Genomic DNA, 26,080 nt, shown 5'->3' with positions numbered 1-26,080 from the left:
ATTAGAAAATGAAAACTTATGCATACCTTGTGTAGAGAGCTTTCTTGGCAAATTAACTCCTCTAGTGAGTTAGGTATGTGAACCTATAAATCTTTTGATAAGTTACGTAAAACACTATAGTACCACGGCCAAGCTTAGAGTATCTTTAAACATAATTGGTTCGGTTGGTTCTTAATTCAACGCATGAGAATGATTTTCTACTTACGTTTGTTTACTTACTCTGATCATATCTCTATTGTATTTATGAAAAATATCAATCAAAAAAGTATCTGTGTTTTCAATCGTACAAATAATCTATGGTTGTAGCCATAAGTCATAAAATCTTCAAATGCTCTGAATTAGTGTATAACGTAAAGAGTGAAACCCCCTAATCTAATATAATCTAACGACATGATTGAATAGCAATATAATACAGGGTGGGGCAGTGAAACGAAACGGCACGATTCCGACTCCAGATGGTGGAGTGTGGGGGGTTAGGAGCGAACGGGGGAATTTAACTTAAGGTCACGACTCCACGACAAGTGCAAATTTCAGTCAGTAGTAGCCATGGAGCATTGGACGAGAGCTTAACGTGCGTTTGCTATAAAAGCATAGTTAAAAAAAAACACGGATAATGTGGTTTGTCGTTTGTGCTCAGTGCGGTTTCTATGTGTTGAGTTCAACGAACTATACTAACGTTGAGTTCAGTCTAGCGCCACAGGCTCCCATGTCATCAAGGATAGCTATCCTCCTTTGGGTTAATAACTTTTGAAGCCACTTCTAGCACGACAACGAGTTACAAAACGATTGCAGAAACAGCAAAATGCTACAATACGCCATTTGATTTCATCTCAGCATTCAACAATGTGTGTAAAATACCAAGGACGCTTTTTTTGGACACTATTCAAAAAATATATTTTTAAAAGTGTAAAACATTAATTTACACACGTGTACTTAAGATTTATGTTAAAATAATACATCCTTTTATTTCTAAATAAATTATTTTATTTTTGAAAATTGTGCCTTTACTGCCTCACCCTCACCCTGAACATGTGCGATTTCGCTGTTTTTGAATCATATCCAATCGTTTATAGGTAAGGTACTTCGTAAAGATCAATTTATATAGATAATTGATTATTACAATGTTTAAATAATATAACAAGTAGAGTGGCATAGTCCTGTCTTTATCTTATAAGCATTGATTTAAACAGTCTGCGAAATTGTGTTTAAGGTTTCATTTTAAAATCATTGCTTAATTTATTAAGATGTCACATATCTTTAGAATTGCTCTTTTACTGTATACAAGGCAGCCATGATTATTATCATCGAAAAAATTTACCCGGTAGGGTAGAATCACCTGATTGTCTAAGTTCAATTTAGTCATTCTGCTTTGGTCTCATACGATTCCTTTCATTAAACTTAAATCTTCAATTCTTCAATTTAAGTTAATATTATTTCTTGAACAAAATGGCGGAGCTCATATCAGTTCCGTTAAAGAAACCTACTGATGTTGATGTCGTCCAACCTTTAAAAAATACCATTAACATAATCTATAGTACGTCGCAAAAGGCTCAAGACTATACTGAACAAGTGAATGAGTTAAGTAAACTTAGGAAGAATGCAGTTTGGAAAGCCTATGAAAAATACGAAAGTTCTTTGGAGGTTATATACAGGTATGTGTCATTCTTTGTTGGAAAAGAATTATTTATTTTTGAGCCTTGGCATCTAATGATAATTTGTAAATCTTTTATAGGCTATTTACACCCTTATTTGCTTCCTTAATTAATACAACATTTAGGCCCTGTAAAGTTGTAAAGACAGGGTTTCACAATCACAACCTATAACCTCTGGAGGGGTGAGACTTAGTAATATTAATAACTTCAAGATTGTGTGAAGCAATTTAACAACCCAACTTTCCAATGCATTAACTTAAAACATTCAGGTCAAATGGCCTTTCCCTGTCAAACCTCGTTTCTCTAGGCTACTTTGCCAAACCATGTAGCCTAGGCCTATCAATGTTGTTAATGTTTCCATGGATCAGCCAGCTCGTCACGAACGTCCTATTTTTCTTTGCAGCTCGTGGGGACGTACTTTTCTGACAATAAAAAATATAGTTTCCCAAAATCACCACCAGGGTCGTATAGAACAGGGCTTTGTCCCATCTCTTTTCTGCTAGATAGCGACACTTCTTTACCGACTGCAACCTGGGTAGTGCTGCTATCTATCAGAATCTTTTAGTACTATGTCCAAAGCCAGTTTTATTGCAGACCATTGCTATCCAGTATAACTACTGTTGTTTTTACTGCAATTAGGTAAATTAGTGGCAATGTTACGCAGCGGCGAGCGCTAGTTCAGCTCCTGGCGCCGTCCCGGCATCCAGCGCTCAGCAGCGAACGTGTTAATGTTTAAGTTACCGGTACGGTACCCTTTTTATGTGGAATAGGCCTAGGCCTAGTTGCTGCCTTTAACTTAGGCTAAGCTTAAATAAAAAAATTGCTAGGCCAACTGTCATTGATCATAACTTATTGCAGTAACTTAGGTACGGTAAGTTAATGAAGAAAATAAGTAACTTAAGCAATATTTTAACCACAGGATTTACTCCAAGCCTTTTGTACCGTCCATTCAGATAGGGTTATCCTCACCTTAATATGAAACAGGCTATATATACTGATAAACTATTAGAGGCGGCATTTGGTAGGTACGTAAACTACGACATTTGCTATCTGGGTTTTACTACCTGTTGTGTTACTAATTGAGCTACAATCACCATATTATACTCTAGGCAGGCCCTTGGTTTGCAAGTGACGTCACATTAACTTATGGGTCTGAAAAATATTTGCCGCCCCCCCCCCCCCCTTGGGTATGAATCATTTGAAAAAATACCCTAAGTTATTGCATTGATTCTGGCATTTGACAATCTTACACAATAACTTATCTGTGAAACCGTGATTATCTTCCACATTCCCGGAGAAATCATTGTCACTTTTGTTTGTGGCAAGACCGCTATTGAAACATCCTGAATTAAATGTAATCTTGCCTTTTCAGTAGTGATGTAAAATACCCGGGTATTTAAAACTCGGGGTAAATACCCTGGGTATTTACCCGGGTAAATACCCAAAATCCATAAATACCCGGGTATTTTGGGTATTTATGAAATTCATTTATATTTACCCCTAATGTTATTGTTATCATTACATGATAAATTAGGATGGTCTGTAACACCTTTTACAGTAACTTGAAGCGTTGCTAGTACCTTTTATTTAATGATTTAGCACAAAAAAAAAATAATAGGCCTACATAAAGTTTCTAAATAAGCATGGGGTTTCGTGTCTTAAATCGAGTAACATCAGTTAAAATTAACTTAATATAATACAGAAAAAAAATAGTATATTAAAAAAGGCTGTGGCTATTTTAATTTGTATCATTTTATAAATTTATAACCAATTAAATAAAAAATTATTTTAATTTATAAATATCCAGGAATTGTTGGGTATTTATGTTGCAATAAAAACAGTTGAACTTGCCAAGAATAGTTTTATAAGCAATAAATGATTGTGTATAACATTTTAGAATACTCCAAAAGAGTAAAACTCTTTATAATGTTATTGTTATTAAATATTTTTCAAATTACCTTGAAATGTTATTATGTACAAAGTTGAAAAAAACTTTTACAAGTTACAACCACTGTGCTGAAAAACTATAAAGAAGAACATGGCTTAATAAGATAAAGTAAAGGCAGAATAATAAAATAATTAAACTTTTCTGTGTTACCGTTTGGTTGGAAACAATAATATATTTGGATAAACCTACTAAAAAAATGTATCTCCTGTTTTTTGGTCTAACTTAATATAATTTTGAAAGATTTATTGTGCTATAGATTCAAATGTTTTGTATCACAAGATTATGAAATTAGTTTTTTTCATACCATTGCTACCAACAAAAGATCTAGAACAAAAATATTACTAAACCCTGCAGAGCATATTTTAAGGGATTTCCACTGGGCGACAGAGGCGCCGGACTTACCGGGGGGTTTGGGGGAATACCCCCATCAAAAAGGGGGTCCGAGGGTTCCCCCTGGAATTTTTGCATAAATTAAAGTGAAAATGACACATTTCTACGCATATTTTAATGAATTTTTCTATTATATTTGCTTGCAAATAGTCCATTTAATCTCACTTAATTACGTATTCTAGAATGTTGTAACAGGCCAAGGCAAACTTCATAGCCTAACCTCTTGGGCCAAAATCATAGCTCAATACCCAACTTTAAAATATTTACATAATGTCCTTTTTAAATTCCGATAAATTTAAAATGTGGATCATTAAAAAAAATATGCCGGCATCACTCATAGTCACTGGGCGACAAAATCTCAGGACTGGGTGACACTTGTGTCGCCCAGTTAACATGTTATTTTATGCCCTGAAACCCTGCCATCCTACAGATTGAATTTTAATTATTTCCTTAAGTTGTTTATAATTCTATTATAATTATAAATTCTAGGTAAAATTTTCCTTTCTTTCTAAATAATAATTATTGCTTTACAAGTTATTTTTCTTCACTTTCAATAAAATAAATTCATATATCATTGGAAAATAAAAAAAATCATAAATAGTCAGGACTAGTGCAACCATGCGACCAGGGTATTTATGCCGATTTATGCTTTATGCTCAGACCTGGGTATTTATGACGATTATACCGAGAAGTAAAATACTAGTAGTGACCATATGAAATTTTGTTTAACACATTTTATCATCATTTTACTATTCTCACAGGGTAATAATTGCAATAAAACATCTCAATCTTATCTAACTTTAATAAAAATTATAAATACCCAGTTTTTGGGTATTTACCCGGGCCTGGGGTAAATACCCGGGTAAAAACCCAATTTATATTTACCTACCCACTGGGTATTTACCCGGCCCACATCACTACTTTTCAGAGATATATTTTTCCCAAACATTTCCCAAAATGTTGGGACCCGTCTGACGTCCATCGCTAACACATAGACCTATGGTTGCAAATCATATTCCAAAATGATCAATCATGATCATCATGAACATCATTTGATGATGTCTGCTAAAACATGTCAGTAAACTTATTTATAAGTTACCGGTAAGCAAACTAATGCCATGTGAACCAGGCGATTGAACATAAAAAAACTAATTTGACAAAGAAAAACAAAACAACCATCAAGTACTGTAACATCATGCTGACAGTGGCTGTAATAATTTCGCATATGCACTGAACCCAACAATAAGATTAACCTTGTTTTCGAAGTTTATGATATGAGTTAACTTTTGCTTCAACTTGAAGAAACCATTTTTAACCTGTTCACCATTGTGTAGTTAAATTTTGTAACAATTGAAATTGTAACCGATATAGTTTCTAGGCCTACCCGTGGGTTTTAATGATTTTATCATAGCCTCCCTACTGCCTCTCCTACTCCACTTTGTACAAGGTTTGTGTCTTTAATTTGGATGGAGATTTTGCTGTTCATTCAAATTTACAGTGATCAGTTGAACTTTGTATTAAGCAAAGGTGGGACAAAGTTCTTCTGTTCCTATTCAATAAATTTCCCCCTACTTTATAGCCTCGATGATAATCTAAGTCATCCAGACTCAAAGTGAAAATTTGAAACTTAAATTTCTAAGATGGTGTCCAACCAAAAGTTTATTATAAATCACGACTTTGGCCATGATTACAAAACAAACAAGTGTTGTATAAATTACTATTTCAAAATACAATCAACAGCAATTAGTGCCGTTTTGATGTGTAAAGTAGGATTTCACAATTACCAGCAACTTATTAACTACGGTAATTTATCTTTAATCATTACAGCATTTATAGTATCTCATTCCCAAAAAACTCAAATTTAACAACCAAGTCATAACGGAGTCAGCCTTATATTTATACTTTGAAATAAGCCAGAATGAAGCACTTTTAATTTAGTCTATTTCTTTCATCAAAATAAGCGGACCACATCAACAGGGAAACATTCACAGCACCTTGACTCTGATTCTTTTTTCACCCTTATAAAAGATAATTTCAATTCCTGTGATGCATGTACCGGGTGTCCGAAAAAGAACTCCCTAGTTTTAAAAATACCTCACGATAGTATTAGTTTTTAAAAATGGATGAGTAATAATACTTTGGTGCTGTAGAATATTACTTGTAAGTTTTAGTTTTATAAGTTGGCAATAAGTTTGCTGCACCTTTTTGACCTTTAGCGTAGTTTTGATAATAACAAATAATAAAAAAATAATGATAAGAATGAGTAAAAATCACTTGGATATCTGCAGGGCTACAAATGGTTCGGATATTGAGGTGTACTAGTGTTAAAAAACTTTTATTTCATTACCTTTCATTTAATGAATCAGTCATTGTAACTTGTATATTGTACAATAAATAAATACATCTTTAAACTAGGGAGTTCTTTTTCGGACTATATTGAAAAGATTTTTTTTCTTCATTTTGACAAAATTTGTTTTATGTTGCTTTTATGCCTCCGTTTATGTTAACTTTTATTTAAACTGAGACCATCAATCTCTACGATGGATGCAGTCTATCTCTGATGACATTGACGTCTGCAAGATGAGATAAAATAAGATAAAATGTCTCAAAATTTAAAAATAACGATAATAATTAGGCTTACTAAATTTGCATACTGTTTGCTTTATGACTTGTAAGATAGGCCTATATTGAACTAATCATCTATGAGTCAAACATTTTCCTCTTGAGTTATTGGAGATTATCCCTGTCTAACTGTATATCATTTTGTTGGATAGAACAGACAGTCTTCTCAAATCATAAAAATTAATAAGTGTTAATTCGAGTTAGTTACTTAAACATTGCTTGATAAAGTTATTTGTAAGCAAACATAGCCTACAATTAAGGATTTTTATTAGGATAACAGGCTTATCCCTGAATGGGAAAGAGTCCATCCTGGCTAATGATTCGGGCCGGGTGAATACCAAGTTTGTAATTTATTTATAAATGAGTATTTGCCCCAAGCTTGGTAAATATCCAAAAAATTGGTTATTTATTAAAAGCATAAAAACTAGTTGTGTTTTGCATAGTTTATTAGATTTGTCATGTCAAAATAAGTTAAAAATTATGGTTATTTGTTGGTTGGGAGGGTATAATTATTTGTGATAAACGGTGAATTAAAAACTCAAGAAACCCGCAAAAATACCCATTCACTAAATAGTGGATGGTTATTATTTTTAAGACTTTACCTATGACAATAAATCGTCCCATATGGGTGAGAATAGTTAAAAATAGTAGTGGATAAAGTAAGGAACACAACTTTGACCTTCAATTTTAACTAGCTTGCTTATCACTTGTAGCACGGTGGAGACCTTAATTTACGGACAACCCTTGTACTAAAAGTCATGTGTAGCTTGTAGCCGAATAATCTTAATTACCTGGGTATTTTACTACTCTAATCCTGGCACAATAAACATTAATGCGCAACACTATGCAAAATTAGAATATTTCACTGATCGCATTTTCACGAACATTTCTTCAGATATGAGAATATAATCTTACAAAAATTTCTTGGAACCTAGGCTTTTGTGTCCTATATTACTTTACTAGCCTATCCTCATAATACCGAATTAGTTATTACCATAGCTGTTTTTTTTTCGTATGGTAAAAAGTTGACAACATAAAAATGTTTTTTTTAAATAAAGTTTTTAGGTTATCACTTTACTGCTAATATTCCTTGTTAAGTGTGCTTGAGGTTTCTTTTTCAAAAATCAGGATTGTTAAATAAATCATTGTTTCAAACATCCTTTTTATTTTTTTAACTATATCCCCAGGTTAACGGATGTACCAGGATTAATCTATTTAAGAATAAGTTTAGTGTAATTGTTACTTGTTAGACTAAAGGTCGATTCACACATATCAGTTACGACACGTCACAGTTCAGACGTATCAGTCATGTTACAGTCCCCAAAAATATTCTTTAATGGATTTTCTATTGCGATATCTACACTCATCCTGCGCAGTCAGTCGCTCTGTCAGTCAATTTCAGATTTCTTTCCATTGATATTTTTTTTATTGTTCGAACGCCTGACGGACGTGTTTGAGGTTAGAAAATAGTGTTTTTGTTATTAAAATGATTGTGTTTATGTTTTGAGTACTGTTTCTAACAATCAAAAAGATGGACGATGAAAATTTGATGGAATTTGGGGTTTTAATTTAAAAATTGTAACTGTAACATCACTGTTTCAAATATTAGAGACAGAAGACTGACTGGAAGTTGACTGAAGAACTGCAAATGCAACTGTGACTGGAATGTAACGTAACTGTGACTGGACTGATATGTGTGAATCGACCTTTAGTGATCATGTTGTATTTACACATGATTACACAAATTACAGGGAACAGATAGGATGGTTATGACAGTATCAGTGGGTTTTGTGTTTTATTCATTTTCTATGTTTTATATCTTAACAGACAAGTTACAGAGATATTTATTTATTGCAATATCAAGAAAGTTGTTTTTACTCTTTGTTTGTTTGTACTTCTATTCAGCATATATGTTATAAAGAAAACTGAGTAACAAAGTTAACTGCACTTATTCTTAGTTTTCCCAAAGTACTAGTTCAAAAACTACACATACCGGTATTTAAATTTTTTAAATGACTTCATAAATACTCTTTCTTTCTTTGTGTAAGGCTAGGATTATACTAGGACGCTGGCGTCTGGGAGGCCGGCGTCCGGGACGCTAGTGGGGCATTAAATCAAATGGGGGCGATTAGACTAGGGATGCCAGCGTCGGATGCTAAAAAAGCCATTGGACGCTCGATTTTGTGCCTCCTTGGGAACGGGGTTTTATGGGGTAAAGAGGAGGTTTTGTCATATTTCTCTCTAGGCAATTTTAATTAGCTTAAAAGCATATAATTAAGTATATTTAAGTGTTTTTGTACGGTTATTAGTTACGTATAAAATTCAAATAAGTGTAAATTTAAAATTCCCATGTTATTCTTATAGAAAATATTTTTAACTGTTGGAATTTACTTGTGTATGGATATATTTTGATCAAACTTGGCCAATTTGTTTCATACTAAGCTATTAATATTTTACTAAAAACACACAATATTAGCCTCCTTAAAGCAGCAAATCTGGGTACTCGTTAAACCTAATGTTATTTAAATAGATATAAACAAAAAGTGACAAAACATTGAAATAAAATGGCCGTCCGAGAGGCTAGCATCCCAACACAAATCACGTCATTTTAGGCTCGACTTGGGACGCTAGCCTCTCGGACGCCAGCATCCCGGACGCCAGCGTCCTAGTATAATCCTAGCCTAATAGTTTTCATTCTCCTCTGTCCTACTTGTTAGGCTAACTGAAGGAACAGCTGGTTCTAGATTTTCTAATTGACTATTGTATCATTTCTAGACTTTTTATAGCTTTGATCATTCGTTTGATCTTGTTACAGCTATTACGATCAACTGATTGCCCTAGAAAGTAAAATACCACCAGGAGAACTCCAAATTCCATTCAAATGGAAGGATGCCTTCAGTAAAGGATCTGGATTGTTTGGTGGCAGGACAAGCCTCAGTAAGTATTTAAGGCATATGGAACAAGTAATGCGGTTGATGGTTGTTTTATTTTGGTTTTACTATTGTAATGTAAAATTTTGTGTATTTAACAAGATATAAGATGAAATAAAATAAGTCTTTAAAATGATAAAAAGTTTTTAAATAATAATACGGTGCGAAACTAAACAGGTTGATTTTCTCTTTTCCTTTATCAAAACAACTGCTAATGCCAATAATGGAAAGATAATTCTTTTTAGCAACCACTGCAAGCCAATCTTCAGGAGTCTTAATCCTCACCATCTTCAGTCAGTAATAACGTGCACAATGGAATCCCACCACTCCACAACCTTTGTAACAGGGACTAGCTCCACTTACCTTACTGCAGGCTGACCAAAACACAAGACTTGTTTCTGGATTAGGGCTCTGGAGATGTTCAACGATCTCCCGCAAAGTTTTAAGACGTGCGATTTCCAAGAATGTGTGAAAGCTTGGCTTCTCAATTGGCTGTTGTATTCGGTCGATGATTACTTCTATGCATTGGACCAAACCTAGGCTTAACACCATCTTGCATTAATAGTGTGTTAATAGTATTTTTAGTTTTTGACACATTCTATCCAGACATTCAGGTCATCGACGTTGCAGGAGGTAAAACAGTGACTTCTAGATAGAAGCGTAAAACAAATATTTTAGTGGAAACACCGTGAAAACTCTGTTAATTTCATTTAGTCTGTTAAACTATTCTATTGCCTTATCGTTCACATTTTTTATAAATTTCATTATAATATCAAACCACTTTTAGTCAGTTTTCCATAAGGAAATAAGCTATTAATGTAGGTCTCATGGTAAGACTTAGACCTCGGGACCAATATTTTGATAAATACCGGTATATGTATACATTACATATGCGTGTGTGTCGATACGTTACCACGATAACTCAAATAAAAATCTTCCGATTTTAATTATATTTGGTACTAAATTTTAAACCTACGATTATTCAAACAAATTTGTGGACTAGTATGCTTATATTAGTATGATTAGGGGGCTTTATGGCGTTAACATGGGGTTTTTCCATTTTTCAGACTCGAAACACAAAATTGACGATTTCTTTTCAAACCATTTTGTAGAGTTGAAAAAAAATATTGTATATTGAGGCGTTACTGTAGGCCTATGCTTAATGGCAACAGAGGAAATAAAAAAACTGAAAATTTAAAATTCCCATCTTCTTCTTAAGTAAACTTTTGTAGTTTGCTTGTTTATGAATGTATTCATATCAAATTTGGCAAATTTATTTATTTCATCTTAAGCTATTAACATTTCACTAAAACACTAACTTGTTATTACATTCCCAGTTGTATCAAGCATGAGTACTCACTAAACTTAATGTTATTTAAATCGGAAATAAATCTGACATTGTTAGAAAATATTTTATTGATAATCCAATTAGGCAAGTGGACATTCTCTAAGGCTGCAGTTTTGCTGTGACGGGGTTATTTCAACTTGTTTGTTATCCATACGCCCTACAATATTCCTAATGTTTCAGCCATATCCCAGCTTGGCTATGAGCGAGTTTGTGTGTTATTCAACATCGCAGCCTTGCAGAGTTCCGTTGCTGCCTCTCAGAGTATGGATAGTGACGAAGGACTCAAACTGGCCGCCAAACTTTTCCAGGTAACTTAATAATCTACTGTACTCTGTTAAATCAAATAAATATGATGGAGTATACTAACCAGTATAAAACTCATTTTAAAATCTGGAAACAAAACTTATAATATATTATGTGTATTTCTCACAATTGCCATTTGGTAATAAATAATGGTTTAAATACCTTATACTGTCAAAAGTGATCCTTTGTAGTCTATGTAGGCTACTGCAGTTTCATTCCCGGGGGAACTTCATCAGGCTTGTAATGACATCAAAACTTCATTCCATAGGAAGTCGTCATGGTAAAAATCCATCAAGGTCATATATACATAAAACACGGACGAACACACGAACATAACACATAAACATTACGAAACACGGTACCGGGAAGCACGTTACGCACGGAGGGCAGGTCTAGACTCAGGAATGAAACTGCAGTAGCCTACATAGACTACAAAGGATCACTTTAGACAGTATAAGGTATTTAAACCATTATTTATTACTTTACCAGTGATCCGGAGGCTAACAACATGAAGGCATTTGGTATCTGGATCTGGGATAGCTCTCCTAAATTTACAAAAAAGCAATACAAATGTTTGGCAAATTTTCTTTTAGAACCTTTTGTAAAAAGATGTTTAAAAAAGTTCAAGTTCTTAATTTTATGATTACTACATTTTGGAAAGAGCATGCTGGGTACACCTTTCCACTTTTAAAGAGACCCAAACAATATTTACTACAATATCAGAAATACAAATTTGATTAACCCTGTAACTCACAATTTACAAATATTCCAGTTATCACCATAATACATTGGTCCAAAAATCTTAAATAACTTAGCCTACCAAAACATAGCCTATAATTATGCCTATGCTAGAAAATCCTTTAATGATTAGACTTTCCCTATAAAAAGTGGCTCAAGGTTATATTTTTTTTATTGGCAGATTATTTAGATGGGCTGCTGTAATTGGGTATGAATAAACCTAACCACTCCAGCTAGCTTAATTTTTAAGCAGGGTATTTTTCCCCTCTATATTTGTGGTTTAGTTTTTTTTAGGTAAAAACTTATGTAGGCCTAACTTATTTTTAAGTGTCTTAGATTTAACCATTGACAATATTTCCTGTCATTTATACAATGTAGGCTACTGTTAAAGTGTTAAGCAAATCATTAATAAATATAAGATCTGTCATAAGAGCAACAAAGTAACTTAACAAAAGTAGCTGTCCTACCTGACATTTATTGCAACCTGGGGTTAAGCTTAGAACTTTAGGCTTTGGATCTACAAAGGCCTCGTTCTCGTTTATCTCGTCTTCAGTTACCACCTTTTGTTTTATTCCACACTATCTGTGGATTATCAAGTATAATAGTGTGGAGATTGAATGCTGTTTCTGTTTAGTATACATTGTAGTAAATGTGTTAAGGCAACCAGTTTTTCCGCCCTGGACTGTTGTGGAACGATACATGTCAACCTTTAGGCTGATGCACTTAACAGTACTTTTCCTTTATTTTTGTGCGCTGTATACTAGGCTACCATATGTTGAAAAAGTTTTTTTTTATTTTTGTCAAGAAATCTTTATTATTTTTTCTATACAATGTACAAACACAGATACATTTTACACACAAAAAACAATAACCAGCTTAGGTTTAAAACCTATGTCGGTGGATTTACTTCACAATTGGCAACTCCTCATACCTGTAGGCCTATATCGTATATCTCTGCGCTACTTCTAACAGTTTAGACTCATTGTATTCTGAATCCTTTGACGGAGTAACGTGCAGCACTTTATCTTACATTTAACTAATTCAGTATTGATGTTTTAACTACCTTGTAAAATTTGTATGTTTTTATGACTTAAAAGTTGTTGAGTTTAGTGTACTTTCACATGCCACCCACAGGTGTTAGTTCACAAAAAAAACATGTTTTACAAGAATTCCAATTTTTGTGTTCTTAAGATTAGTAAATACCTAAAAAGAATAGTCGATGAATAATCCCTGTGGTAACGGATGAAATATTTGATCCAAATTTCATCAACTAAAAAGATAGCTTCTAAAGAAGAAGCGAAACGGAATTATTTAAACGTCTACATTAAGTAGCCTGTCACTTATTTGTTTCCTTGTTCCAGCAATCGGCAGGTATATTTAGCCACCTTAAGGGAAATGTTATGGCAGCACTGCAACAAGACCCGACTCCCGACCTTAACCCCGACACATTGGCAGCACTGTCTTCTCTCATGTTGGCTCAGGCTCAGGAAATCTTTGTGCACAAGGCTATTCACGGTGAGTTTGTAACAAACCTAAACCCCAATTAATCTATCATGTCATTTTTGTGTTGTCACAAAATTAGAGGTTTTGTTATTATTTAATGTATAGGGAAATCAAAATAGTGTTAAAATAACAAACTATATTAATATAATTAGGGATGGACGAGATTGGATTTTTAGTTCGAGACGAGACGAGACGAGATTTTTTATTTCTCATAAAATTTCGAGACGAGATCGAGATGGGATTTCCCTTCTCATACACAACGGGAAATGCACGTTCAAAATTTTTACCTGATTTTGTAACATTGTTAGATGACTGTTTAAATACAAAAATAATGATAATAGGCAAGAATATTTACAATCTTTTATTAAAAAAACATCAGCATAACATTTTTTTATTAATCACGCCTAACTTATTAAAAATGCCTACGATTAGGAAACATAGTGATATCAGTTAGGATAGAGTTCAACTTATCATAAAATAAAAGCAATATTAATTTTTATAAAATAGTTACTTGTTTTGACTTTTTATAGTAATAAAACATTCCTCACACTGCTTACACTTAACAAAACTTCTCAAATGTTATTAAAGTAATATTATTAAAATAATTAAAGTAATATTTACATTTAAAGAATTAATTAAATAAGAACGCCTTCGCAAAGGAAACGCAACTACAACACGCTCCTGTATTGCGGGTATTGCATTGACTTTCTGCAGGCGTTTTTAATTTTTTTTTTTTTTTTTATTCTCGTCTCGATAAAAATCTCGGCCAAAAAGAAATCTCGTCTCGTGTAACGAGATTTAAAATTTCCGAAAATTTCCCGAAATTTCGAGACTTGACCATCCCTAAATATAATATAACTAAATTAACCTCCATAACTATAAGATCGACTGTTAGAAAGGTGTCAAAAATCGACTTTGGCAAGTACTGTATATGTTTTAAAATCATACTTAGCCTAATGGTGAATATACTTTTGCACCTACATTATTTATTATTGAAAATGTGTTGATCATCTTTCTGGCCTGAAGACTCTCTTCCAACTCAAACCATAATGGTTAAAAAATTCTGTCAGTGGCACTGAAATATTGTAACTTTTTTGGATAGTGTAAAGTAGGCTATTTTGTGTTTGATATGCCAGATGTACTCTTTTCCATTCAGGTCCTCCACCTTAAACAAAATTACATTTTGTTTGTTGTTTTGATTAGTTTAAAATCCACTTTAAGATTTTAGAGACAAATAATTTTGTAAACACTTTTTTAAAGAATTCCAGCCTGTATGCAGCATTAAAAATATTTTAAAGCATTTTCTTTTCAAATCGATTAAGGGGTTGAGCCGTTTCATCGACCCCTAGAACAAGATACATGTTTGCCCATCCTAAGAAAATGATGTGCAAGTGACCTTGATGATTTTGTGTAGAATTTTCGTCCTCGGTTGTCAAACTTGAGGAGCTTGAGTCACTTCAGACCTTGGTAATGAAGTATAGTTTGTTCTATATATCTTTCTTTTACTTGCAGATAATTTAAAGGATGCTCTAACAGCAAAGCTAGCTAACCAAGCTGAAGAATTGTATGCAGATGCACTTAAACTTCTCCAGAAAGAAAATGTCCGTCCTCTTTGGGATAAGGAGTGGATACCAATCGTAAGTTTTATATTTTGTAAGCACTTAAACATTGAAATGGAGAATCAGTGATTTGTTTCGAACATCCAATGCTCATATGGAGTACAAAATGTTTAAATGATTTATTTTCATCGGAGGTCAAAACATAAAGAAGATTTGTTAAATAACATGTAGGCCCACTAAAGTTTGTAACGTTTAAAGAGAGTTTGTTTGCAATGATTAGTAGACACATGCAATTACGATTATAGAGGAGAATTTATCTGACGCTTGCTTAAAACAGACCTGTCAAACCATTACATGTCCAGTTAAATTAATTGAGAGTACAGACAAGACTGGAAAAAGGTGTTGTCTCAATGTACCACAAATAATCAGGAAGCGATTGATTGGTTCTCGATTGTTAATGGAGGGTTGGATAGCCAAACTTGGGATAATGGAGACTCTACTGAATTATGAAATAGTTTCAGCAAATTTCTCATGTAGGGATAAGCTATTACCTTGGATCTCATGGTAAGACCTAGTCCTGCTTTACTTTTTGATGTCCCCAAAGTCCATTCTTCAAATTCATAATATATATTTATATGTCTGACCTTTAGCACGCTAACTTGTGTACAAATCATCCGATTGTGGTGAAATTTTATACAAATGTGTACACCTACAGTTCTTTGAACGAGTTCACGAACCAGCATGATCAGACTATTGAAAAGGGGTTTTATGGAGTGAAAATATGTTTTGCCCATTTTTTACACTCAAAACATACAGTAACATTTCGCAATTAATTTTCAAACGATTTTGTAGGGCTAGTAAAATAAAATTACACAGTATCTTGGAAATGGTGTTGTATGCCAAATGGTTATGGAGAGAATTTTAAAAAGCTGTAAATTGAAAATCCTTATTTTATTCTTATGGAGAATAAATAAGTTAATCAAAATTGTTGCAGTTTGCTACAAAAATATTGTGTTTTTGTATTTTTATTTTTTACCTTTTAGGTGGCAGGTAAACAAGCCATGTTTCATGGAGTGGCAGAGTTCTTTCAAAGTTTAGTATGTAAATCCAACAAAGCTGTGGGAGAGGAAATTGCCAGATTGCAGGTACAAGTTTAGTTAAGTTTTGTTATAAAATATATTAACTTCTTCGTAATAACTTTACTCTCAGCTTTTTAGAATAATATTATGCCAGAGAGAAAAAAAATGGAAGTAGACTTTTGTTTTAAAATGATTTTGTATTTGTGCCTTGCTCGAGTCAATGTTTCCAATGCAAGAATTATCATGCATCCCACAACTTTCCAAATTCTTACTAATAAATTGTTAAGTTTTATTTTAGGGTTTCACGAAAATCCTGGGAGTCAGCACAGTGGTACATTTATATAATGCACTGGCTGAGTTTTTGTCTGAGACAAATATAGCTAAATACATGGTTACACATTCCTCTAAAATACTTATGGAGACTGGAGTGGTAGATTTTGATATAAGATGGAGCCTACAGTTCTTCACGGGTTTTATTCTTGTCTAAGAGTGTGAAATGGTTTCAGAGTGCCATAGAATATCTGAAAGCTGCTCAAACTCGATCTGGCAAACCCGGCGTCACCGCAGATATTATTGCCAAGGCTGAACGTCATCTCAAAGAAGCTCTCAAGGATAACGATTTTATCTACCATGAAAGAATCCCAGATGCCAAGTCTCTGACTCCTATTGGACGAGCGCCTTTGGCTAAAGCTCAATCAGTGCCACCTAAACTCTCCAGCAACTTCAAAGGTATACTGTCCAACTTTGGCAAAGATCAAATAAGGACAAAAATACTTCTGGTTACATTCAACTATGGACTAATTTTAAGAAGTCTGTATTCAACTTAACAATTTTCTGAGGAATAACATATCAAATTAATGCTTAGCAGATTGTCAATCCATGCCAACCCAACATATCTTAATCCAATTTGAACTTATGTTTGTCTAGGTAATTGATTTTAATTTTATTCTAATTTAATTGTGATAGGCCTACTAAATTTTTAATGTAACAAAAATGTTTACTAACAGTTAGCAAATTTCAAAGTTTTACTAGGCTACTACTTCTGTCATTTTGCATGAATAAAAGATAGGTTGGGAGTTACATCCTAAAATTTGTAATAACTCAGGTATGTCCTAATTAACAACATATTAATATCTCCAGCCCCTCTCAATCCATTGGTAATCTAGTTTAAAACTGGTCAGTACCTCAATTCAATCAAGACCCATTTGTGTGTAAATAACCATCTGAAACTTTGTTAAAATCACACATTGCAACACTTGGCAAAGAGATTTCTATTGTGTTTGATGTTATGCAGACTTGTTTGAGCAGCTGGTCCCGATGGCTGTCCACCAAGCTCTGACAGCTTATGAGAATCACAAGAGTGAACTGGTCAATAGTGAGGTAGCCAAGCTGCGAGATGCTACTCAACTGCTCAACAGGTAAACAAAGGTCCATTCTTGTACAAAAACTAAACATAAAAATAAGCTAACTTTATAAATAAGCTAAAGGTCAGATGACGGGTGTAACCTCCAAGTTTGTTTTGCCTTTTGCAATAATAGTTTGGCGGGTGTAAATGGTCTAAGTTACTGTTTAGGCCTACCTCTGATGCTTTGTACCAAGATCTCTTAAGTCATTCATTTTTATTTTATAAATTTTGATCACATAACCTGCTCGTCCATGAAGGGTTAATGTTCAATCAAGCGGAGGTTACATACATTATGTCAAATAAGTAAAATATTTTGAATTCCATTTGTTATATGTTAAGTTTGCTTTTAATGTTCAAACAATTTGGAATGAGTTAGTTTTTAGATAGCTATGATATTTGGTGTTTATGTAGAACATGATGGGTCGGTACTTCATGTCAAATGTCGGTTTCGCCGGTTCTTGACTAAAGAACCGGACTGAGAACCGATGGTGAAATGTCTACCGGAACCCGTCGCCGATAATGCCAGAAAATTACATATATTGCCGCGTTCGCGCAAGATGACGATGACGTTTCTGTGACCGCGGGAGTTCATGATGTTGTCTACGCAGCCACGGGAGATGTCCATGATTTTGTCGCGATCGCGGGAGACGATGATGAAGTCTGTGAGTGATGCTCATGATTTATGACCAACCCATACTAATGCAAAATAATGTAATATTGAAATATGGATAGGTATTTTTTTTTATAATAAAAAATTAAGTAACCTATCCTAAAATATTAAAATAAGGTACCGAAGGTACCGGAAACGAGAATTTTTAATTGATTTTGGCTAGGAAGTGGTACCGGTACCGACTTTGAAAAAGTGGTACCGACCCATCACTACCATATACATAATTGATGAAAAATCACTACAATTTCTCTTCAATCAAAACTTTATCAGCCACCAGTAGTGAAATAAAACATTTGGAATGTTTAGTGTTTTGGCCTCCTTGAACCTACCTGCTGCTCTGGAGGATACTAGTGGCCAAGAGCTTCCACCCTCCTTGGTGTCCAAGGCCTCTGCTGTACAAGAGAGAGGCGGCATCACAGCCATTAACAACATGTTAAGGGAACTGCCTGACCTACTTACCCGCAACAGAGAAATACTTGACGAGGTACCAACATAAACTACTGCTCCACATAGCACTAACTAGGCCTCTCAGCCTGCTTACAGTTCCTCTTACAGTAAAACCTCTGTTACCTGTCCTTCTTTTACTGGTCCTCAGTTTATCCGCCGACTTCTCAGAGGCAATATAAAAACATATTAAGTCTCACAGACGTGTAGTTGCTCATACTAGTTTTCGCTAGGGGTCTGCAGGTCCCCAAATTTTTCAGGTCGAGTCGGGCCCAGCGGAAGACCCGAGAGACTGGATGGGGTCAGAGATTAGTTCGTCATTGCCATGTTATTCTTATGGAGAATAAATAAACTGTTGTGGTTTGCTTGCTTATGGATATATTTTAATCAAATTTGGCAATTGCTTGCAGTCTTGAAGCCACTTCAACAGGCCCTAAAATTATGATACGTTAATTGATTCGTTTAAGATCTTTTTATATTAATTTCCATCAAAACTTGTTGTAATTTAGCTATTTAGTTATTTCAACAGTTATGAAAATGGGAAAGTATGTTTTGATACAAAAAAAATATTTTCTTCTTTCTTGCAGTTGAGGCAATTCCCAAGCTGTAAATAAGATATGAAAATGAAATAATATACATAAATACAATCTTTTTTTTATATTTTATTATCAAGCAATATTATAAACACAGATAGAAGTTTTTTTACATTTTGCTTTGTTAATTTTTTAGTTGAGCTAGTAGGCCTGACTCTAACCTCTAAATAGTTGGTTGATTATTTCCAGTGAGATTAAGGACAATACAGTATTTGTTTTGTTTGGTCAAAAAACAACGATCAAGATAGTTTGGGAGAAAATTGCAGGCTATTCTTAAGGCCTAGTGGGTTTTAAGGCCTAATAATCTTTAAAGAAAATGTATGGTGAGTAGTTTTTACTTCCATCTTAATTTAACAGTTGTTAATAGAATTCGATTTCACAGTATTATTATGTTAACTACTTCGCCACTTTTTCCTATTAATACATTTTTTTTTGTTTTTATAAACATATCCATGTCGATTTAAAAATTCCAATGACATCCCATGAGTCTAATGACAAATTTTTTTGGAGGATAGTCAGGCTAAAGGGTGTGTAAATGCTATTTCAGACTGAGAGAATGCTGAATGATGAGAAGCAGTCCGATGACCAGCTACGGGACCAATTCAAAGACAAGTGGAACCGAATACCCTCGTCTCGTCTAACAGAAACATTCAGAACAAACATGGAGAAGTATAGGACAATCCTCAACAATGCAGCACAAGCCGACAAGGTAATTCTTGGTTTTAGCGAATTTCCCATATAGGGAACCAGCTACTCCTGTAGGTTACATTAAACCATGGGTCTCCAACCTACGCCACATCCGGCCCACAAACAGATTTTATCCGGCCCACGAACAGATCTTATCCGGCCCTTGAAGGCCTACTAGGAAATAATAATTTTTATATAATTTGTATAGTCAAAGTTGCGGCAACACCCGTAAGTAAATGTTTCAGTCTCAGTGATATCATGATCGTCCTTCACATTGGCGATATCGAGTCGTCGGGGCAACACTCGTAAGTAAATGCTGCTGTCTCGGTAATAACTTAATGTGATCGTCATTCGCGATTGCGGCAACACTCGTAGGTAAATGTTACGGTCTCAGCGGTACCGTGATCATCACTCATGGTCGTGGCAATAGGCCTACCCGTAAGTAAATGATGCGGTCTCGGCAATGCCGTGATTGTCACTCACGGTCACGGTAATACCTGTTAATAAATGTTGCGGTCTCGACAATCCCGATTGCACTGTAAACATCTCTTGTTGTATCAGTAAAATTTCTGTGATGGATGATCTTTAGTGATCGTGATTTACTTATGATGTTAAGTAACGAAAAGAGAACCAATGGAACGCCGTCAATAAATTTATATTTATTGGCTGTTGGTGATCATTGTAGTTCTTGGACCATATCGAATTCAAGTAGGCTACAATTTTCGGTGTCCAGGTTGGCTGGATACCCAGATCCCCTGTTGGAATGTGTGTATAGTACACCTCTCTCACATTTTCCATGTTTTTTCCAATAAGATAAAATTAGCTGTAAGTATGTGCCTAGTGATCGGGCTATCTTAATACAGATCTTCCAAGCTAAAGATCCTTTGAGTTGAAAACAATCCTATGGATCAGGACATCAACTTTAACCCTGATTTGGCTGACCTTAAAGTGGCAAATATACAAAATTCTCCTTAAAAATTGCTGTTAATGTTAGCTTTACACTCCTTGTAAATGATTCTTGTCCCGGGATCCCGGCCGATTTTTTATACCTAGAAATCCCGGGATTGGTGACTTTTAATCCCGGGATTAACGGGATTGAAAAACCTATGTTTATACTGATGTTTTTGTGAATTTGAGAACTTTTTACTTGAGGAAACCTAACAAAAATAGTCCAATAACACTTGAAACACATATACTCTTTATTTTAGGACGATTATACAAAATGGTATAAGTAGGCCTAATGATCTTTTTGATTGGAAAATTTAATTATCATTAAACTCAATAGGCGAACGAATGTAGGCCTAAATATATGTTTCAGTTTTTAGACGATTTGGATTTACTTTCTGTAAATGCTATTACATTAGTTAGAACTTAATTACAGTAGGCCTACAAGTTATTTCGAGTTTTACTGTTGACATTAAACGTAAACTACGCAATTTGTGTTCGTGTAGCAAACATAACATTGCAATCGGAAATTTTAGTATTATTTTCATTGATGCCATAAAATATAACTATTGACACACGATTATAATCTCATTACAGTGTTAAGATTGCTTATATTTAGGGTCTATAGCAGTGTTTCCCAACCTTTTTCCGTTCAGGGCACACTAACTAGAACAAGTTTGGAGTCACGGCACACTTGTCTACAAAATATCGTTGGTTAAAATTACATTTAGTAAGTGCATACAATTTTTTTTTTATTACATCTTACTCCGTATAACCTATTTTTTACTAGTAAATATATGTATGTATATAATATAAAGGTGGGTTTACCAAGGTAAAAAATATAAAACTCACATTTGTTATCCAACATATGTACATTATTTAGTGTTTATTAAGTGAGAAGTTATAATAAGTTAATAATAAAACATTGAGCTTGATTAAAATGTTGTATGAATTTACCAATAATGAGTGAGAAATATTAAATAAACCCTGGTTTCAGTTCTAGTGGGAAACTTGTGCTTGACGTTTGTTTGGGTACAGTTTCTTAACTGGGCTATGCTAATATTGATTGAAACTATTGATTCGATAAGTAAACCTTCATGCGATTTTTCACTATCAGCAAGTTTGGTTGGTTAGGTTAGGTTATGATAGTTTAATTTAATAATAGATATATTTAAAAATATTGATTATTTATCAATATTTTCAATTCGATAGTTTCAATCGATATTAGCATAGCCCAGTTAAGAAACTGTACCCGTTTGTTTATTAAAAGTTTCTTTCTTGATCAAAAATTTTTTAACTACTTAAAATTTTGCGGCACACCTACAGAGGCCTACTGGCACACCAGTGTGCCGCGGCACACTGGTTGGGAAATACTGGTCTATAGCTTTATCTTCGTATGTGGTTATTAGTGTGGTGATTAAATTTCTTACAATCTAAAATTACGTTTTTCATATGCACGCTACTACATAAGCAGATGGTTTATTGTTTTACATTATCTTATATTGGTTTATTGCTGTCAGTCAAAATAACCTTTTAACGCTGCTACTCATGATTCTTCCCATTTTATCTTTTTCTCTTAGCTATCTTTAATCAATCTATTAGCGTAACGTATCTAGGCTACGTGCGAGTGCGGTTGCTCGTGATTTTTTTTAAAATGTATTTGTTATATTCTAGAGTGACATATCAACATTTATACACTGTAAATAAGAAATACGGGCGATGAAAGTTTGGCGTGGTAATATTTATTTACTTAGAAAACGGAAACATTGTGCAGTGTAACACTGGTAAGGCCAGTTTAAAACATTAAAGTACTCAACGAGGAGACTTAATTTAAATGGACTCGCTCATTTAAAATGGCTAAAAAGTAAAAAATCATAATATTATATAATCCCGGGATCGGCTGAGACGAATCCCGAAATCCCGGGATTGGATTGAAGGCCCGGGATTGAGACCCCTATTCTTGTCATCATTACAATTAAATGTTCAATCAAGTAAACTTAGTAGTGCATCGCAAATATTTGGTGTTGTGTAATCCTGTGTTTTCATCAGTCCTACGTAGGGATGGACGAGATTGGATTTTTAGTTCGAGACGAGATTTTTTATTTCTCATAAAATTTCGAGACGAGATTTCTCTTCTCATACACAACGGGAAATGCACGTTCGAAATTTTTACCTGATTTTGTAACATTGTTAGATGACTGTTTAAATACTAAAATAATGATAATAGGCAAGAATATTTACAATCTTTCATTAAATAACATCAGCATAACATTTTTTTATTAATCACGCCTAACTTATTAAAAATGCCTACGATTAGGAAACATGGTGATATCAGTTAGGATAGAGTTCAACTTATCCTAAAATAAAATAAATCATAAAATAAAAGCAATATTAATTTGTATAAAATAGTTACTTGTTTTGACTTTTTTATAGTAATAAAACATTCCTCACACTGCTTACACTTAACAAAACTTCTCAAATGTTATTAAAGTAATATTATTAAAATAATGAAAGTAATATTTACATTAAAAGAATTAAAGTAATATTTACATTAAAAGAATTAAAGTAATATTTACATTAAAAGAATTAATTAAATAAGAACGCCTTCGAAAAGGAAACGCAACTACAACACGCTCCTGTATTGCGGGTATTGCATTGACTTTCTGCAGGCGTTTTTTAATTAATTTTTTTTTTTTTTTTTTATTCTCGTCTCGATAAAAATCTTGTCCAAAAAGTAATCTCGTCTCGTGTAACGAGATTTAAAATTTCCCGAAATTTCGAGACTTGACCATCCCTAGTCCTACGTAAAAACTTCTATTTTAGAACAAATACTAATGCCATGGTAAATATACTGTAAAATTAATTTATATTAACATTGTTATGAATTTTAATAAACATAAGCCTACTTATGTTATGACAAAGTATAAATATGACATACACAGTTTATATATCCATAAATAAGTTAACACGTTCGCGGCGGCACGTCAAATGGCGGGCGTATACCAGGTGTGGCGCAGCCCTCAGCATCGAACAAACCCAATTGCCGCGTGTGATTGGCTTTCCAATTTCGGTCTGACAAATAGCAAATAACGTGCGAGGATGTCTTGCTTTACAACGAGAGTCGACGTAGTTCGCTAAACACCAACAGATAGCAGCACTGCTTGTAACGTAGCCGGTCCCATTGGAATTGTATTGCCAAATGGAGGGAAAAAGACGGGACAAAAAGTAGAATTTTGAGATTGCCAGACGGGGATTTTACAGGGAAAGTTACTACCAACCTACACCACAACAAAATACAGTATACTATTGAGCAGTGCTGTGCAAGGTTTCAAGTTTCTAGCTCTAATCCTGGCTTAAAAATAAATCATTTCGTACTGCATTGCAGCTTGGGAGCGATCGCACCCACCAGGATGGCATTAGGGTTCCGAATGGGAGCGATTGCTCCCATGCCGCCGCGAACGTGTTAATTAGGCCTATATGAGGTAGGTAAGTTATTTTGTTTGGTCACAGTATCAATTCGCACGAAAACGTACAGAATTTTAGTTAGTCAAAAGGTTTTATAGCAACAACAAATCAGGAAGAATGTTCAAACTTAATTGCTGAGCTCTTAATTAGAAAATTACCTCTTTGTGGGTTATTTGGAGGTGGGGCCCTCCTTCCACCAAAAATTGTCAATGTGGCCCTTGTGTAAAAAAGGTTGGAGACCCCTGCATTAAACTATGAACTAATTTTAAGAAATCTGTATTCAACTTTGATTGAAAATTTTCTGAGGAATAACTTGCTAAATAAATGCTTAGCAGATTGTTCTCTTTTGTCAAGCTTGAATAAGCTATTTCCATAGGTTTCCTGATAAGACTTGGACCCAGGACCGATTTAATTTTTGTTTTGATGTCCCCAGAGGCCAAAAACACCATCCATTCAAATTCATATATATATATATATTTTAGTTTAGGTGTTCACGTAATAGGGCCGCTGATATATTAAATTATAGTAGTAAATAAAGCCCAACTGAGCACCCTGAACTAATTATTATATTTTTCGGACATGAGTCCATTTTCAAACTTCAAATAACAGTAAATACTTAAACTTTGTTTACATTGTTTGTTTGTGTATAAATATAATTTAGATTGTACAGATCATATAACTAAACAGGATTTGGAAAACTTTTTCGATCCTGATTACGAAGAAAACCTAAAAAAGCCAATTCATATTTTAAATAGCCAAATTCCTTCAAATAATTTAACAAGTCTTTTAGTGTCTTTATTTAATTGTGCTATCATTTGAACAAATTTTAGTATTAAATAATCAGTAACAAAAGAGTTTTCCACATCCTGTCTAGTTTTAACAATGATCTGTATAATCTAAATTATATTTATACACAAACAAACAATGTAAGCAAAGGTTAAGTACCTGTATTTATTAATATTTGAAGTTAAAAAATTAGTTTTTCTTGTTTTTGAGCATCAAAACATAAAATTTCCCAGTTTCTCTCTAGACCAATTTGAAGAGCTTAAAAAACAAATAATTTAGTTTATTTAAGTGTTTTTGTTATTAGTTACGGAAAAAATTTTAAAAAAATTAAAGTGTAAATTTAAAATTCCTGTGTTATTCCTACGGAGAATAAGTTAACTGTTGTTGTAGTTGGCTTGTTTATGGATATATTTTGATCAAACTTGGCAAATCTATTTATTTTATACGAAGCTATTAATTTTTTTTCAAAAACACTTAACTATCCTCCCTGTAGCAGCAAACCTAGGTACTCGTTAAACCTAATGTTTTTGAAATAGATTTAATTAAAAATCAAATCAGGCAAATGGGAATTCGCTTAGTCTGCCTGCAGGTTTGCTGCGGCGGGGTATTTTAGGTTTTCTTGGATATATTTTTGGAAATGGTAGGTCTCAACAGCACTGGCATTTAAGATAAAATTATAACTTTGTCTACGTTTCAGACGGTGAGGGACAAGTACGAGGCGCACAAGCGAGGCATGGAGCTGCTAAGTGAGGGGCCAGCAGTGATGGCTGCGTCTGTGCCTCATGCAGGAGGTGCCTCGCCTACCAATAGCAACTCTTCATCTGCAGGTCGTCTCCGTCTGCTAATGGACCAGGTATGATAACAACCGGCCTGTTGGTCAACCTTAGTTATCCAATATAAAATTTACTAATATTTTTGATTATTCACTAGAAAGCCAGCTAACTTTTTAGGTTATCTGTAGTTAACGTTTTCTTAGTTAAATCAGTAAATCAGTGCATTCACTGTAACCTCTA

The 26,080-nt window shown here is 33.9% G+C and overlaps 1 protein-coding gene across 2 annotated transcripts in view; it reads left to right on the top strand.

The window, feature by feature from the left end:
• The first annotated feature begins 1,376 nt into the window (after positions 1-1,376).
• The window catches only part of LOC128998027 (programmed cell death 6-interacting protein), a 37,506-nt gene continuing 12,802 nt past the window's right edge, over positions 1,377-26,080 (top strand). Inside the window, exons 1-11 of one of the 2 annotated variants that reach the window (XM_054423962.1) lie at positions 1,377-1,652; positions 9,428-9,549; positions 11,071-11,198; positions 13,293-13,446; positions 14,947-15,071; positions 16,037-16,138; positions 16,579-16,801; positions 17,367-17,490; positions 18,454-18,631; positions 19,732-19,893; positions 25,765-25,920. In XM_054423962.1, the coding sequence (XP_054279937.1) occupies positions 1,447-1,652; positions 9,428-9,549; positions 11,071-11,198; positions 13,293-13,446; positions 14,947-15,071; positions 16,037-16,138; positions 16,579-16,801; positions 17,367-17,490; positions 18,454-18,631; positions 19,732-19,893; positions 25,765-25,920 (1,680 nt within the window). In that variant the 5' untranslated portion in view covers positions 1,377-1,446. The remainder of the gene's footprint in view (positions 1,653-9,427; positions 9,550-11,070; positions 11,199-13,292; positions 13,447-14,946; positions 15,072-16,036; positions 16,139-16,578; positions 16,802-17,366; positions 17,491-18,453; positions 18,632-19,731; positions 19,894-25,764; positions 25,921-26,080) is intronic. The other variant, XM_054423961.1, reaches the window with a different exon arrangement.

The sequence above is a fragment of the Macrosteles quadrilineatus genome, unplaced genomic scaffold, assembly GCF_028750875.1.
Source record: "Macrosteles quadrilineatus isolate MER2022 unplaced genomic scaffold, UCM_ALF_1.0 Scaffold_7__1_contigs__length_78375512, whole genome shotgun sequence".
NCBI lineage: Eukaryota > Metazoa > Arthropoda > Insecta > Hemiptera > Cicadellidae > Macrosteles > Macrosteles quadrilineatus.
The sequence above is the reverse complement of the archived record's forward strand: the minus strand, read 5'-3'. Positions and strand labels throughout refer to the sequence as shown.